This window comes from Vulpes vulpes, chromosome 5, assembly GCF_048418805.1.
Source record: "Vulpes vulpes isolate BD-2025 chromosome 5, VulVul3, whole genome shotgun sequence".
In the NCBI taxonomy this organism is placed as follows: domain Eukaryota; kingdom Metazoa; phylum Chordata; class Mammalia; order Carnivora; family Canidae; genus Vulpes; species Vulpes vulpes.
This window is the reverse complement of record NC_132784.1, coordinates 128131838-128148422: the sequence shown is the minus strand read 5'-3', so window position 1 is coordinate 128148422 and position 16585 is coordinate 128131838. Positions and strand designations below refer to the sequence as shown.

General features: G+C 47.0%; 1 protein-coding gene across 48 annotated transcripts in view; it reads left to right on the top strand.

Annotated features, from left to right (window-relative positions):
- Nucleotides 1-3700, top strand: part of NRCAM (neuronal cell adhesion molecule) — a 274938-nt gene extending 271238 nt beyond the window's left edge. For all 48 annotated transcript variants that reach the window (XM_072760017.1, XM_072759997.1, XM_072760002.1 and 45 more), the window contains one exon: nt 1171-3700. In XM_072760017.1, the coding sequence (XP_072616118.1) occupies nt 1171-1408 (238 nt within the window). In that variant the 3' untranslated portion in view covers nt 1409-3700. The remainder of the gene's footprint in view (nt 1-1170) is intronic.
- The last annotated feature ends 12885 nt before the right edge of the window (nt 3701-16585 follow it).

The following is a 16585-nucleotide window of genomic DNA, read 5'->3' as shown; positions in this document are numbered from 1 at the left end:
ACGCAAGCTCTTTTTGACATTAAGCCTTTCCACTTTTCACTAACACTGCTTATAGTCCTGTTCTGCCTTGCATTTTTGTCCTTTGAAAGGAAATAGAATGCCTTTTTTTTCTTTATTTTTTTAAACCAAATATTACCTTTGAAAGAGTCGGTCAACCGTGCATCCTAGTGACACAACCACAGTGTAGGCAGATGTTCTAACACATACTCTCCTACGCCCTGATGGCGTGCTTCAGGATTTCATGGAGAAATAAGGGGGGGAAAAGCTGAGTTCTATAATGTTTTGAAAATTATGCTCCCCAGATTCCCATCCGACACACAGAGAGGCTACATCCCACACTGGGAGAAGAGAGCACAGAGATAAAATTTGCTCTGACATTTTTTGAATCACTCACGCTCTTTAGAATATATAGACATGCCCCTCATAGTACTAATGCAGTGCTTTGAAGTTCAGTTGTGTCTCTTTCCAAATTAATCAGTCCTTACCCATTAACTAAAATTTTGACAGAAAAAAAAAAACAACATACTGTTTACTATCAGTATAAGGATTTTGCTTTTCTTCTTAGGCTGTTTTCATTTGTTTCTTCTGCATCCTTTTAATGGAATTTCTAGGTCTCTTGAAAGGTAAGGTTAAAGTTTACAAGTCTGGCCTGCACTCCGTAACAAAATTATTTGAAAAGCAGGATTTTTGCTTCCTCTTGCTCAGGAAAGAAAACCCCTCATATTTCACACTTAACCAAAATCATTCTCCATTCATATCCAGGGAATCCACGATCTCACACAGTTTAACATACTAATTTCTCTACTTGCCATAAGCTTTTCCCCTCTTTTGAATTCAAAGTAGAGATGATTTCCCACTTTCCGCAGTTCTTCCTTTTTTAATGCCTGTGACTATTTTTGAATTGCTTCCAAATCGGGAGTGAGAATCTGTCATTGATACTGACATGCGCAGTGAGAAGCCATCCACCTCCTGAAGACTTCATGATTAAACCATTCCTGCACCTGACTTTCATCCCAACCACATCCTAGTCTTTGGAGTCCACCTGACGATTAGGTTTGGCTAGCAAGGCTCCCCACTTGCTTTATCGTAACCTGCATGCATGATCGTTAAGAACAAAAAACATTTCCCCTAAATGCCGATCACGACAAAAACGTTTTCTCTCTCTTCCAGTGATGCAGAAGACCACAAGCCTTTGAAAAAAGGCAGTCGAACACCTTCAGACAGGACAGTGAAGAAGGAAGATAGTGATGACAGCCTAGTTGACTATGGAGAGGGGGTGAATGGCCAGTTCAATGAAGACGGCTCCTTTATCGGACAATACAGTGGTAAGAAGGAGAAAGAACCAGCTGAAGGAAACGAAAGCTCGGAGGCACCTTCTCCTGTCAATGCCATGAATTCCTTTGTTTGATCTGTAAGCTCTTGGCCGATATCCCAGCTCTCTAGAACGTTCATCTTCAGCACTTGTTTGTCTGCCTTCTCATACTAGGCACACAGAGACAGAAAGTATGGGTTCTGCTGTATGTTAATATTATGAGAGCAGTTTCAAACAAGGACGTGACTCGGTCCAATGATTTGTTAATGTGAACTGCAGTGCAAAGTACATCCTTTTTCATCCAAAATAGGTATTCTTGTTCAGAACTGATAAAAAAAAAATTACAGCATCCTCAACTGATCACCTTATTTGCTCTTCAGGATACAGTTCAATGTGATGCATGAAAAATGCTACACACATAAAGGAATACCTGTGTACCTTATTAAAACCTGGTTTGATAACTTTGTTTATACTGTCCTCAGCTGAACCCCTGAAATGCGAATTCCGTTTTCATTGTCAAGAGTGTTACCGTAGTATTCTCTAGAACTCCAATGTCTTTGTGGACATTGTTGTGAAATTGGTGACTCTATGTCTAGCTGTCATTAGTCTTTTTGGGAGACTGTTAGCAACAGTATGTACAGGATATCCTTGCTATATGAGTTCACGATGACCATCGCATTTGCTGATGCTTACTGAGACTCTGTGACCGGCCCCTGCCCCTGTTACTCCGTAGCCTTCTTAATCCTCCGGGTATTACCGCAGTACAGTGTTCTACTTCTTACATCATCTCTATGTTCAGTTGTTTTTAGGCATAAACAGTGTGTGTTGCAATGCATTTGGGCACGTGTGCCAGACCGAAAGAATCGAAAACCAATCACTCCACTTCAGTTTCAGATATTATTCCAGAAAGCACAGGGCAAGACACATGCAGTGCCTTCAGACAATAAGCATTCCATAACACGCTGCCTTCCATATCCGTCGGCACGGTCGACTCGGAATCCCAGCTTACTGTCATTGTCCAAAAGTAACTCTTAAAAAGCAGAGATCACAGAAATGGCCAATGCTGAAAGAAAGGAAGCATGAAAATAAAATTAATCAGACAGTTTATTGTAAGGAGCATTGCCCCTATAAAAAGAAAAAGCCTTAGCGCCACCTGGAGCGCATGCTGGTTTTGTGGTCTTCTGTGGTTTCTATTAAAACAAGCCAATCAGGTCAGAAGGCTGTCGATTTGGTAGGGAATTTTTGGGAAAAAAAACTAAAAAGCAGTAGTTCCCAAACCAGAAGCATACAACAGCATGCCGACAGGAATGCTTTTCTCCAGGCCTTTTGCTAGGTGGCAGCTTTTGAAACTCTCTGCAGCGTTAAACAGTGTGTATGCAAATAGCTAGGGACACATTTCTGAAAATCAGAAATCTGACGAGTGCTAACAAGGCCAACAGTCAAAGGGATTACACCTGCAGTTTCAAAAATAAAAATACATATCTTACCGTATTCAGCAACGATCTCTATAAATGGCTTACCTCCAAATATGAAATCCTCTAACAACCTATGGTTGAAGGAATGCTCAGTTTCATTTGCCAATAAATTGGTTTCTCATAACTTGCATCAAGTTTAATTTTAAGTAAAGCTTTTTATATGTAGATATTTTGTTGAATTTGTAAATACACTGAAAGTGTAGATGCTATATGCTTAGAGGTGGTCGATACCAATAAACATGCAACCAATGTTGACGTGTGCTGTATAAGGAGTCAGCTGAAGTCGTACAGTGCATGGGATTGGAAAGCATTTACTTAAATACCTTTTGGGTTTTTATTTTCCCTTTTTTTGCTGTGAAACTGAAATAGTGAACTCTTCTACATATCGACAGCAGGTTTCTAGATGAAATCTTCAGAGCTTTGCCCATGGGGCTCAGTAGGCATCTTGGCTACATGTCGGTAAAGCACAGTGTGAAGTCCTCCCAGGTAAAGATTGGCCTCGCCATTTCCACCGCTCCATATTCCCTTCTCACAGACCAACCGTTCTAGTGGAAATACAGAAAGACAAAACAGGTTTGCCTTGACAGCACAAAGATAAAAGTGACTCTAAGTTTGCCGATGTTTGGGGGAGGGGGGTTTGGGGAAACAATAGTTTTTGTTCTTCCATAACGGTAGACGCTAAAGTTATCTGTGCATGAAGGGGTCACTTCTGTAATAGTGCAACAGATTTTGTATTAAAAATTAAATGTGGTTTTAAAAGTCCCTCTCTCTTTTGTAAGAAGTCATGTTCCCAGTGGAGTGTGAATGTTTAAGTAACGGTGTATTGTAAGAGTACAGGCAGAGATGACTGGATTTCCATCCAAAAAAAAAAAAAATCGCTATTAAACAGTCTCGATCTCTTTGTGATCTTGAACTTTCTCAAGCATCTATTTCCTAACGTTTTCAAATAGTGCAAACTTTTGGGGGGTTTTTTGCCTTTGGAAGGCTGTTACGTGCAGAGAAAACTCCACACAAAACCGAACATGGAAGACTACAGAGCTGTTCAAATAGGAGCAGGCCAAGAAACTTCTAGTGCAGAGCAGGTGGCGATATAGCCAGCCTTCAGAGAAACAGTTGGAGAAACTGGGTGCTGCTTCCTCTGCTGAAGGCCGACCTCTCCGCCGGCCTGAATCCCCCGTGCCTGCTGTCGGCCTGTCGTCCTCTTGCCTGGACCCTCCACCCTCCTTGGCCTGTCGTCCTCTTGCCTGGACCCTCCACCCTCCTCGGCCACAGGCAACTTGGGTTCCATCACCTCTCCTGCCTGGAGAGGTGGTTTGGGCATTTGCAGGTAGTGTGGGTGTGTACACACTCCCTCCTCTCCAGCCCTGTTCTGTCTTACACCTGTCCAGCTCCGCAAATAGCCAAGGCCTGGTTTGTTCCTCTGTTTTACCACCTGCTCTCATTCACTTGTCCCCCAGGGCCCAGCTTTCTACCCAGGAGACCTGCTGGCACAGAGCTGCCCCTCCCTGTAGTCATTTGGACAACAGCATGTTGCACAAGTCAACTGTAAAATGCTGTAGAGATCTTAGCATTTCCATCCCAGAGAGCGCTCGCTCTGAACACCGAGTCAGGACCTCCACTCCACACTGCGTACCAGATTCACAGCCCTTACCCGCAGGCCACACCACTAGTCACAGCTGTGTAGCAAGGAGGGGCTGGCACCCTGGAGCCTGACCACAAAAGGCATTGGTCCACTGGGGCCTTCCTGTCTGGACAGGTTATTATAATGGCCCTGATCCCCTCTGAGTGTCTGATTTTGGGAATGGCTTGGGGAGGCAAGGGAGAGAAATACAAAGAATTCTCCCGCAGGCTAAGCAAATCTCTCCCTCTCATGGGATTTTTCGACAAACTACCACCAGAGGGCCCCCGTGCCTTATTCTGTACAAAAGGAATTGCTGGAAAATGAAGGCCCTGGAGAAATAGCACAACCCCCTTTTAATAATAGCAAACCCCCTTTAATAATCAGACCGTGGTCTGGTGGTGCAGAAAATGATTGCCTGCTGTGGCAGGAGAAAATGGGATTCGCAACTTTCTGTGACCAGTTCCCACCTCCCCGGGAGTTAGCATGTGTCACTGGCCTGGTTCATCTTCCTCTTACTGATGACAGCGGATGGCTGGTGGTGGGTCAGCTGGGGGAGGAGGAGGAGCGTGCCCCCGCCCCGGGTTCCCACAGGGGACCCCATCACGGCCACAGGCTGCTGGGGGGAGGATGGGGGTGTGTCCTGAAAATGGTTTTCCCCTCTCCCTCCAGAGTGTGTCATTTTGTCTGCCTCCAGTGGTTCGATGTTTTTGAGTGGATAGCACCAAAAAGAGCACAGTTTAAGGACAGCTTTGATTTTTCATTAAAACAAACAAACAAACAAAAAAAAACAGTAGAGGGAGAGAATACAACCAGAGTATTGATGGTAAATAAAGAGTTCTCAGGTTGAGCTAGAAAGAGACCAGGACTGACAGTCCAACTCTGCCATCAACTGTGAGTGTGTATAAGTGAAACCACCCCCCAAACAATCTCCCACCTCTCCAGATCTCTGTTTCTCCGATTTTAAAATGACAGAAAGCAGATGATTCCTAGTATCCTTTTATGCTTAAATCCTATGGTTCCAAATTAACCCCCACCCCCAAAAAAGAATTTTCTAGCACTCATTATAGCCAGGTATTTTGCTAAGTGGGGAGGGTACAAGATGAACAAAACCAGATGTGGTTCCTGCTCTCATGGCACCTGGAGCCTGACGTGAGAAGACACATTTAACCAAATACCACCCAAATGAGTGTAATTCCAAGCCAAGAGGAGCGCCATGAAAAGAAGGCCCGTGTTGCATGACGGCGAGCGGTGGGGAGGGCTGACGGGTGCGGAGTGGTCAGGAAGTCCCCCTAAGGAGGTGGGAACCGGGTGCTGGGCACAGGAGGGTTGGAAGAGAAGCAGCCAGGACACATGGCTGCACAGCAAAGACCAGCGTACCTGGAGCAGATGCGGGCCCAGGCCAAGCTGCATCCCAAGGACCACAGACAGGTTTTCACATTTATTCCAAGAGAGGTGTAAAGTGGAGCTAATTGACGAGGTTGAGGTAAAGGGTTGTATGATTAGATTTGTATTGGGGTTGGAGGCAGAATGGGATGGGCTGGAGGAGGAGAGCCCTAGAGACTGACAAGCCACTGAGAAGCTTCGAGGTAGTTGAGACAACAGGTGATGGGGGTTGGATCTGGATTATCCTGCTGGGGATGGGGAGAAGTGGGTGGGTCCCAAAGCTATTTAGGAAGAAAATAGATGGAATGTGGGAGGTTGAGGAAGAGGGAGGTGTCACAGAGGGCTCTTCGGGGTCTGACTTGTCTCAAGAGACGTGAAGTTCATTGAGGTGGGAACATCAGGAATGAACCAGATTTGGAGGTCAGGCATGAGTTCAAGTTAATAAATGAGTTTGAGGAGCCTCTGGGACATCCAGGTGGAAATGACTAGTAGAAATTGGATATGTGGGCTTAGTGCTCAAAAGAAATTTCTAAGATGAGGAGTAGTGACCACAGCCATGAGGCAGGGACGAGATTGCGTCGGGAGGAGATACAACGAGGCTAAGGATTTCACCCTATTCAGAAACCCCCATGTACAAGGGGCAGGAAGAGGCAGACTGAGAAGCAGGAGCCAGAGAAGTGGGGAAGGATAAGGAGAGTGCGCTGTCTTGGAACCTGGTGGGAGAGACCATTTCAAGAACACTGTCACATAATTCAGAAAAATCAGACAAAATGAAGATTGGGAAACCCTTCTTGGATGGGTGGGCATGGGACATCTGAAGCATTAGTAAAAGGTGTCGTGTGGATGCATCATGAGGTGAGTGAGTAGGAAGGAGGGAGATACACACGTGGACAGCCACTCGTCCCTGGGCTCGGTTCCTAGGCATCTCCACCTGCATGATCATATAACCTAAGCATCCCACAACCTCCCCCACAGCCCAGGGTCCCTCTACTTTCTCTCAATCCTTCCGCTTATTCTTTTTCCATCTCTTTTCCAGCTTGGATTTTAAGGCCCATTCTTTTCGAAACACCCCTACTTTACCCCCAAAGCCCTTTACCCCTTCTGTCTTTTCTAAATACCAGTGGAGCTATCTACTGTGTTACTCAGGACACAGTCCTCCATCTGCTCTCTCCTGCCTGTCCCCAGGGGCTGAGAAATAGAGGTCAGTGTCCCTGTAGAAACAGAAGGACCTTCGGTGGCTCCACTCTCCACCCTGCCCAGTGGACCTGCTTATTTTGCTCAGGTGAACATAGACTTTCACACTCAGTGAGGACTGTTTCAAATCCTCTCCCCACTCCTCTCCCCAGCCTCACACATCACTCTCTAGGGAATGACCTTACATCACACTAAGAAAAAGAAAAAACAGAGATGGGAATTCCCTCATCTTCCTGCTAGCAAGCCAAATGCCCAACTGCCTGCCTCAGTGTGCTGCTCTCCCTTCTGTTAAAACAGAGGAGCCTTCCCCCTACCTCCACCTGGGAACCTCCCTCCTCCCTGCTGGATTCTCACCCAGCAGCTCTCCCTTCTCATACACAGACTTTCGAACCCTTGGTTCATCACCCATACGCTACCTTCAATTACCCTTTACTCTCCTCCATGGTCAAAAAGGCTGAAAAAGTTGAAATAACACCAGGAGGATGATCACAGCAGCTACCATTTGCCACAGAGTGCATTCTTTGTTCTTCTAGAGCCGTAAAACTTCCTCAATCACTTTGCCCTATGTCACTTTGCCCTATGGACAGTCTTTCTTCAGCTATAGCTTTTCCACCTTTAGTGAATGTCTCAATCTTTTTTTTAAAATTAATTAATTAATTACTTTGAGAGAGAATGAGAGAGAGTGGGGAGGGAATTTCAAGCAGACTCCCCGCTGAGCACAAGGCCTAAGGCGGGGCTCCATCCGGGGACCCTGAGATCATGATCTGAGCTGAAACCAAGAATTGGACACCTAACCGACTGAGCCACCCATTTGCTCCTTTTCTTTTTTTTTCTCTTTTCTTTTCTTCTTTCTTCTTTTCTCTTTTCTTTTTTCTTTCCTTTCCTTTCCTTTTCTTCTTTTCTTTCCTTTTCTTCTTTTTAATCTGAGAGGCTTAGCCTGCACTTTGAAATCACCAGGGAGATTTACAGTCCCACTGCCTGCTCACCCACCCACTCTGCTCTACTGTTGTTCTTGTCTGAGATGTAGCCTGGCAGCTGTATTTTTTTTTTTTTAAGGCTCCACAGATGATTCTAATGTGCAGCCAAGGCTGAAACCAGTATAGAGAAACATGTCGCCACCCTCTTGTGTGTGCACTTAAAGTATTTAATAAACAGTATTTTGAATGCTTTTCTTCACAAAAGTTCATCTCAAATTCTCTTTTAGTCTTCTCATTAAAAAAAAATAAATAAATAAAACCAAAAAACCAAAAAAACAAAAAAACAGAGGCACCTGGGTGGCTCAGTTGGCTAAGCGTCTGCCTTCAGCTCAGGTCATGATCTTGTGGTCATGGGATCGAGCCCAGAGTTGGGCTTACACTCCTGCTTCTCCCTTTCCCTCTGCAGCTCCCCTGCTTGTGCTCAAGCTCCCTCTCTCTGCCTCTCTCTTTCTCTGTCAAATGCATAAATAAAATCTTTAGGAAATAATAATAATGAAATAAAATAAAAATTTAAGAAAACAAACATATCTAAGGAAAATGGACCCATTTCCTATTGCTAGTGGGAATATAAAATGGTACAGCCACTTTGGAAAACAGTTTGGCAGTTTCTTAAAATGTTAAATGTAAATTTACCATATGACCCAGAAATCCCATTCATAGGTATATACTCCGAAGAAATGAAAAAATATGTCCCCATGGAGACTTGCACACGAACGTTCATAGAAGGATTAATCATAATGGCCAATAATGAATGAATGTGTATGAACTGATGAATAAACAAAACGTGGTCTATCCATATAATTAAACAGTATATCCATATAATTAAATAGAATACTATTTGGTAATTTTTTAAAGTACTAATAATACATGCCACAATGTAGAGAACCCTCAATAATGTTATGCTAAATTAAAGAAGCCAGACACAAAGTTGCACATTGCACGATTCCATTTACTGGAAATGTCCAGAAAAGCAAACCTATCAAGACAGAGAACAGATTAATGCCTGTCTGGTGCTGGAATGGGAGCAACGATTAATTGTAGATTGGAAGGAAGGATCTTACTGGAGTGATGGAAATGTTCTCAAACTGGATTGTGTTGATGATTGTCCAACTTGGTAAATTTACTAAAACGCATCAAATTGTATACTTAAGTGAATTTGTGGTATGTAAGTTATACCTCCATAAAGCTGTGAAGAGAAACCATCGTAGGCTTATACATACCTGAGAAGTGATCAGGACTGTGTATAAATAAGGTATGTATGTATGTATGTATTTATTTATTAATTACAGAGACACAGGCAGAGGGAGAAGCAGGGTCCATGCAGGGAGCCCGACATGGGACTCAATCCCAGGACCCCAGGATCACGTCCTGGGCCGAAGGCAGCGCCAAACCGCTGAGCCACCAGGGCTGCCCTAAATAAAGCTTCGATAAGTACAGCACCACCTGACAGGCCACTTCCTGGTTCATCAAGCCCAGTGGTTCTCCAAGGGTGTTTCCTGGAGCAGCAGCAACAGCACATCTTATTAGAAATGCATATTTGGGGCACCTGGGTGGCTCAGTGGTTGAGCATCTGCCTTTGGCTCAGGTCATGACTCTGGGGTCCTGAGATCGAGTCCAACATCGGGCTCCCTACATGGAGCCTGCTTCTCCCTCTGCCTGTGTCTCTGCCTCTCTCTTGTGTCTCTCATGAATAAATAAAATCTTTAAAAAAATGCAAATTCTTGGCCCATCCTAGATCCACTGAATCAGAAACTCTGGGGGGTAGAGACCAGCTGCTGTGCCTCATTTAGCAAGTGCTCTTAACTTAGATCATTTAATAAGATTCTTATGAACTAATGTGTGAGAAATGCTGCACTCTGAACACCGACCTCTCTCCTCTCCCACCTGTAGGCAAGGAAGTGATTATCGGTTGAGATGAAGAGAAAAAAATAAGGCTCTTTTCATAATAGCAAAAAAAAACTTGAAATAACCCAAATATCTGTCCGTCAACAGGTAAATGAATAAACAAACTTTGGCATATATACTAACATTCTAATGAAATATTAATCCATAATAAAAAGGAATAAACTACCGATATAAGTATCTCCCTCCACTGAGTGAAAGAAGCCAAACAAACATTGGAACAGGCAAAACTAATCTATAAGGATGGAAAGAAAGCCCTATCGGCAATTGCCTGGGGCTGGGGCCAGGGTGGGGATTTACTACAAAGGGGCTGAGGGAAATTTTAGGGGTGAAGTAAATGGTCTAGATTTTGGTTGTGGTGCTTACCACAGGGGTGTGTTATTTGTGGACTCAAAACTATATACTTAAGATGGATATGTTTTATTGTTATATCTCAATAAAATTGGTTTTAAACAAAAAAAATATACAAAAGGCACTCAAGTGAGTCCTTTTATGGCTCGCTCTCTCTCTGGACATCTTGCCCAAAGGAGAGTTGGGCATGCAGGGGGCATTTGGCTCTGCACCTGTCTGCATGTGACAAATTCAGGAGGTCAGCACCTCCCTCCTTACCCCCCCCCACCCCCTGGCTGCTTTCTGGAGAAGGTCTGCTGGACCCTATCTGTCTCCCACCCCACCGGCTGTGGGTTAAAGGTTGCCTGTCAGGCCTCTGAGTATGTATTTGGCTCTAGAACATGCCCAGACCTCCCTGCAAGTGGGGTTCCCCAAGATCTGGGAGACAGTCCTCCTACCTTCCGTCTCTGGGTGATAAGGCCAGCTTTGGGGTTTTTCAGAAACCTTGGCTTGTTGGCATCACCAGCTTGGCACTTGCTATCATCCCTCTTCTAATTTTTCTCTCTGGGGCTTTTCATCTTCCTTACTCTCTCCTGGTTTCTCTCTTTCCTCTCCTGGGCTTAAGCAGCATCCTGTCTTCTAACTTCTCCATTCAAATGAGGCCTAATTGGCATCTGAGAATTAACCTGTGAATTGAAATCCAGCGCTGTTTTCCGTCCTCTAACTTTCCCTCCCCCAGTGTTCCCAGTCTGGTCAAGGCTACCATGCTGGCTCCAGGCAGACCTCCTCGGAGCCATTGTTTTTCCTCCCCAACCCCCACAAAACCAACGGCCAGTTCTCTGAGTTTTGTTCCAAATATATTGTAAATGCATCCACATCTATTTATCTGCGGTTTCCCAACCATATGGCCTGTCCCCTGTTAGAAAATGATCAAAGAAGACAAATTAGGTGACAGAAACTTTAACACCTCCCGAAGTGGATGGTCTTCTTTTGGAGGACCGCCAAATGGGGTGGCAGACAGAAGCTTCTGTAGGATAAAGAACAACGAAGAGACAAAGAGAAAGTGTCTGACGGGCTCGGGTCACGTCGTCAACTTGCTGGGGGTGAGTAGGCCCAGAGTGGGACGGGCTGGCCGGATATACTGTTCCCTGGTCAAGCACAACATTTATGGGGACACGGAATTTGTGTAGTTTCTGGTTTGCTGACGTGGTGGAGGAGTGCCACCTTGGGTGTAGAAGTGTATTTCAACACCCTCTTGCCCTCCTGCAAGCTGAACTCCACGTCGTAGAGCGGGGTTGGTAAACTTTTTCTTTACAGGACCAGAGAGCAAATCGTTGGGGCTTTGCAGGCCATGTGGTCTCTCTCACTAGTCAGCTCTGCGGCTGTAAAGGAAAGCAGCCACCACCCTAGGCTCTAAGCTGTGTAAGGTACTTAAATAAATGGGTGTGGCTGGTGCTTCAATAAAACTGTATTTACAGGTCTCTTCCTGCGGACTCCGTCCAGGGTACAGCAATGGCACCTTCGTGATGAAGACCCTGCACGGGTCGCACGGCTCAGGAGCCAGCAGGAAGTATTCTCACTCCAAGAACTGGCTCCTTGTCCACACTCAACGGTACTGGTGTAGGTTTAAGCACTTTCTGAAGCCATCCGTGCTTCATGTGGATGCCCGCCTGCCGGAGAAGGCTTTCGGACCAAGCAGAGCCCTCGTCCCGGGGTTCGAACGGGAGTTCAAGGTCCTGCTCCAGATGAGAGAGCCCAACTCCGAGGGTGAGGTTGAGATCCTCATCATGGGGAGGCGCCGGTACCCGAAGCGTGCCCAAAGGCTGATTCGCATTTTGGCGGCGAAGCCCCGAGGGAGACGCAGTGGAGGCACAATGATGTTCAGCCTGGAAACCATGAAGTCTTTTGAAAGAGAGAATGTTCATTCTGGTGATTTCCTCTCCACCGCAGTGATGAGCAGCCTGGATGAAGCCCTGCAGTCCCTGGAAGTAGGTCAGGAGACTGTCCAGGAACCTGTTACCAAAACTGTAATTTTTGTGATTGGGACCTCAGTGCAGGGGGGTCAGTTTGGGTCAGGAGCCTCACCCCCAGAGGCCCGGTCTGAACTCTGCCTTTGTTCCTGTGGCTAAGGAGAAACAAGTATCGTCAGTGGTCTATCCACCTTTCTCCTTCATAGATAGTTTTTAAAGATTCAAATGTGAGTTACAATAAAAAAATAAACTTTAAAAACATAGATATATACATAGATATAGATTAGTAGTGTCAAGGAAGGCACTCTTGCTTTTGCATGCTCCAAGATGGGAAAATGCTAAGAATTAACAAATGGTTGGTTCTGCTTTTTCATAGTGTTTTGTGTGAGGTGGGTATGGCTGGGATCTTTAATGTTCCAGGGAGCTTTTGTCCATAAGGAAGAACTTTACTACTGTTTATTCTTTCACTAATACTAATTTTGAAAAAAAAAATGTTTGATATTAAACAAGCTTTAAAAAAAATAAAAAAATAAACAAGTTTTATAAACCCCCCCAAAAAAATAAAACTTTATTTACAAAACACACAAAACAGGTGTGTTTTGTGCCGATCTCAGCATTACCAAGCCGATGCTCTCAGCTAGAAGTGCCTGGGGCAAGAGATCAACCCATCCTGGGCATTGAAATGAATCACCTGAAAATAACTTAAGGAGTGTCTCCTCAAGAAGAAAGTAATTGCCTGAAAGTCATTTAAGGAGCTCATGGGTGGTGGGGGGTGCAGCTGCCAGGGGTCTGTAACCCAGATGGAAATTCCAAAGAGTATGATGTCGGAGGGCCCACTACTGTTGAGTCTCCGAGAGGCAGAATGGGTGCCTTGGTCAAAGCCAATAATGCCTGGTGATCCAAGGGAACAAGAGGTGACTTAGCAGGGAAAGCGATAACCTGTTTTGAAGAGGAAGTGCAGGTCGGGGTGGCCAAGAGGAGGCCCGTGTAAGGATGGGTGGGACGTGCATCTGGAAGCCCAGCAGAAGGGGGCAGTGCACCAATGGAATCAATCTGCCTATAGGTTGCGGCCGTCTCCCTGGGGGAGAAGCCTGTCCCCATCCGGATCGCCTCCGCTGTTGGGGAGCAGAAGGAAATCTGTGAACATGTGACGCTGTGAAAGAGCCCCTTTGATGGCCTCTTGGGGGCTGGCGAGGAGCTACAAGGTCCACCGGCTGGGCTGAGCTGGGAGTGCCCCCTGCCCTGGAGAGGAGCCCAAGGCCCTCCACCCAGCTGCCGGTGTATGATGATGGTGCCATTGGTGAAGAACCCCGACTCCCTCTCCCACCTCAGACAGCTGGTCCCAAGGGGCTTCCCAAGTAGCCAGAGGAGGAGGTAGCTGGGGGCACTGCTATCACTTCCTCAACCTCTTGTGCGAGGGGCTGACTGTGGGGGAAGCCACATCTTCCTGTGATGTGGAAATGCCTTTGACATCAGAGTTAGCCCCCTCCTAAAGGTACCATTTCCATTCCACCAAGGAGGTGTCTCTAACCCTAGGCGTTATAGGAACGTGGGTACAGAATAGTGCCTGGGTGGGTGCCGCTTAGGGCCTAGGGCCTTGAGAGCCCAGTAAGGTGTTGCTTGAGGAGAATGTCTTAGACACTTGGTCCAAAACCCCACAGGAAGCCATGTAGACTCCTGTTTGCTCGGGAGACTCTAGGAGGCATAGTCCAATGTGGCCAAGGACCCCAGTCAGAATGTGGGGTAGTGGGGACTAAGGTGAGGTTTGTGAGACCACTCGCTGGGCAGCTACCAAAGTGCCCTATTGGGCTTCACCCCAGTGGAAAGCAGCAGACTTGGGTGGGCTTACAGATATAGGGCAAAGAATTAGCAAGACCCGGAGGATGTGTTGTGTCCAGAACACAAGAAGACCTAGTATGGGTTGTACCTGTCTGAGGCAGTGAGTAGTGTAACGGTAAGTGATAGATGTTTGAGTGTTGGGGGCACTTCTCAGCCCTCAGGACCAGATGATGGGCAGAGGCTTGGCCGATGAGGCTGGACCTTGGACCCCGTGAGTGGTGGTTATCCAGCCGTGCTGGTGTAGGTGGTCTGTGAAGGTGTGCAAGTCTGCTCGGACCACTTCTTCAGAGGGACCCCTCAGCGTCATGTCCTCAGTGCGATGCCAAAAGCCACACTTTCCGATCTTAAGGTATTTAAATCTGGTGGCAGAGGTTGTGTGCAATCAGAGGGCTCTCTGAATATCCCACGGGGAGCTGCGCAAAGGTACAGTGAGCCCCTTCCCAAGTGGGCCTGGGATCCCTCCCAGGAAGAGCAGAGCGGAACATGTGAGCTAGGTCATCATCAAAGGACTCTCCTTGGGTCTGTCGTACGTCCTCAATCAATTCTGTAATATTAGGGATCAGAGCCTTTATCAGGGAAGCCTGAGCCTCGAAGTCTCAATAGTCAATAGTGAGGCTCCACCTTTAGTGGCTAAAGTACTGGCCAAATGGGGCGTTGCAAGGAGAGGTGGTGGGTTTAATGACTCCTGTCTCAAGCACTATCATCGATGACAGGGTACAGGCGTTCGTTGGAGTGTTGCAGTGAGTTGGGGACGGCTTACCACCCTGACCTGCAGAGGAAGAGTTGGCGGTGTCCACCTGGTGAGTCCACTGGGAAGGCCAAGAACCTGGCATCATGTCCATGCATCCATGCCTAGGGCAGGAACCGTCACCAGGGGGAGCTGCTTGAGGTGAATGGTCTTGGTGGCTACATCCAAATGGGTTACGCACATTTGATTGATTTACTGGTGACGCCTTTTGGGAATTTTGAGAGATTGCCCCAAATGCAGTGACTTGGGCCCTGGTGTCTAAAAGGGCCCAAAAGAATGGAGTGTTTTCATGGTCCCGATGGGGCACCAGAGTGGTATAGGGGGGATTGTCCCGGGAGATGAGACAAGCCTGAGGGGCTGCCACCTTCCTGGGGGAGGGCTTAGGTAGGAGGTTGGGGGCAGAGGGAGCGGCTGAGACAGTTAGGGGGTGGAGTCCAGAGTGCTAGAGGGTGGCTGCGGAGCAAGAGGATGGAAGGGGGCCTTGGCTGGGAGAAGCCTGGTTTTAGGACCTGGGGTTTAGAGACTGGCTGTGCCGAGATGAAGGGGCCGGGATCCCTGGGTTGTCATAACTCCAGTAGGGGCTCACTTGTGCATTCGCATAAGGGGCAAAACTAGGTTGCGAAGAAGCAGGGAACCCTCTCCACTGAGGGAAGTTTGTTTGAGGAAGACCCCCCCCCCCCCCCCCGCCCCTGGGCAGTGGAAGTGTCCGGGCATGGATGGGAACCTCTTGTGTATCTAGCAACCATGTCAACACCCTCGGATGCCTTTTGGATGGTTTCAGCAGTCCCAATAAAATGTAGCAGCCTTGCCCTATAACTGGGGGTGGGGGGAGGATGGTTATAGACACCATTCTCTGGACTCAGGACTCAGGGTTGAATGGGGCCTCCTTGGGGTTGAAAATAGAGAGGAGGTCATTTGATTTGGGTCACTATGGTCATGGAAGCCATAGACCCATCGGGCCACGCCAATTCTGCACAACGGGAGGTGGACCTCATCTCATGTATTCCACTCACTGTGAGTGGATCCCTCGGTGATCACCAAGATGGTAGGATGGGCACAGCTCCAGGTCACAAATAAATACCCAAATAAGGAGAGGGAGCACCCTGGTGTGAATGTCAGAGTCTTCAGCAGCCTACGCCTTCCCTTCAGCCTCCTTCTCACTCGGATCCTCCATAACCCTGTCCACTTTTCCCTTGGCGGCAGGGACCTCCTCCTGAGGTGGGTTCCTGGGTTCTGCCCCAATCAGGGGAAAGGCAAGGGGGCCAGGATCTATGGTATCTTGGAGGTTTTACTAGGGTCAAGGTGGGGGAGCCCAGGGTTCCCAGGGTTCACTCTTTATTAGTAAATTTGAAACCCAAGAATAGGAATTAAAACCCAAGAAAGGGAAAACAAGCGGTCAAATGTCAGTTACGGAAATCAGTGGGAGCTTTTTTAGAAAAAAGGGGGGACCTCATGGGTACAGGGGTCTGGCTCTTCGTCTGGCACTGGGTTTACTTGAGGTGAGTGTCTTTGGAGTGGATACCTCAGCAGTCGAAAACTTAATGTCAGCCATTTACATTATAATCAAAAAAGCCAATTGTCCAATTGTCAGGAGCTCACACTACAAAGCAACTGGCCAGATGTGGCCCACTGGCTACGGTTTGTTCATCTCTGCAGCCCATTTAGAAGATAATCCAAATTTCCTGCCACAGACCCTCCGTCCTTCCCTTCCACTGTGCTCCAGCCACACTGGCCCCCTTGGCTTTCCCTCCACCTACCTTTTCTCTGGGCCTTCCTGCCCCAGGGCCTTTGTATGTGCTGTTTCCCTTGCCTGGAAGCGCTGCCTCCAGGTCTC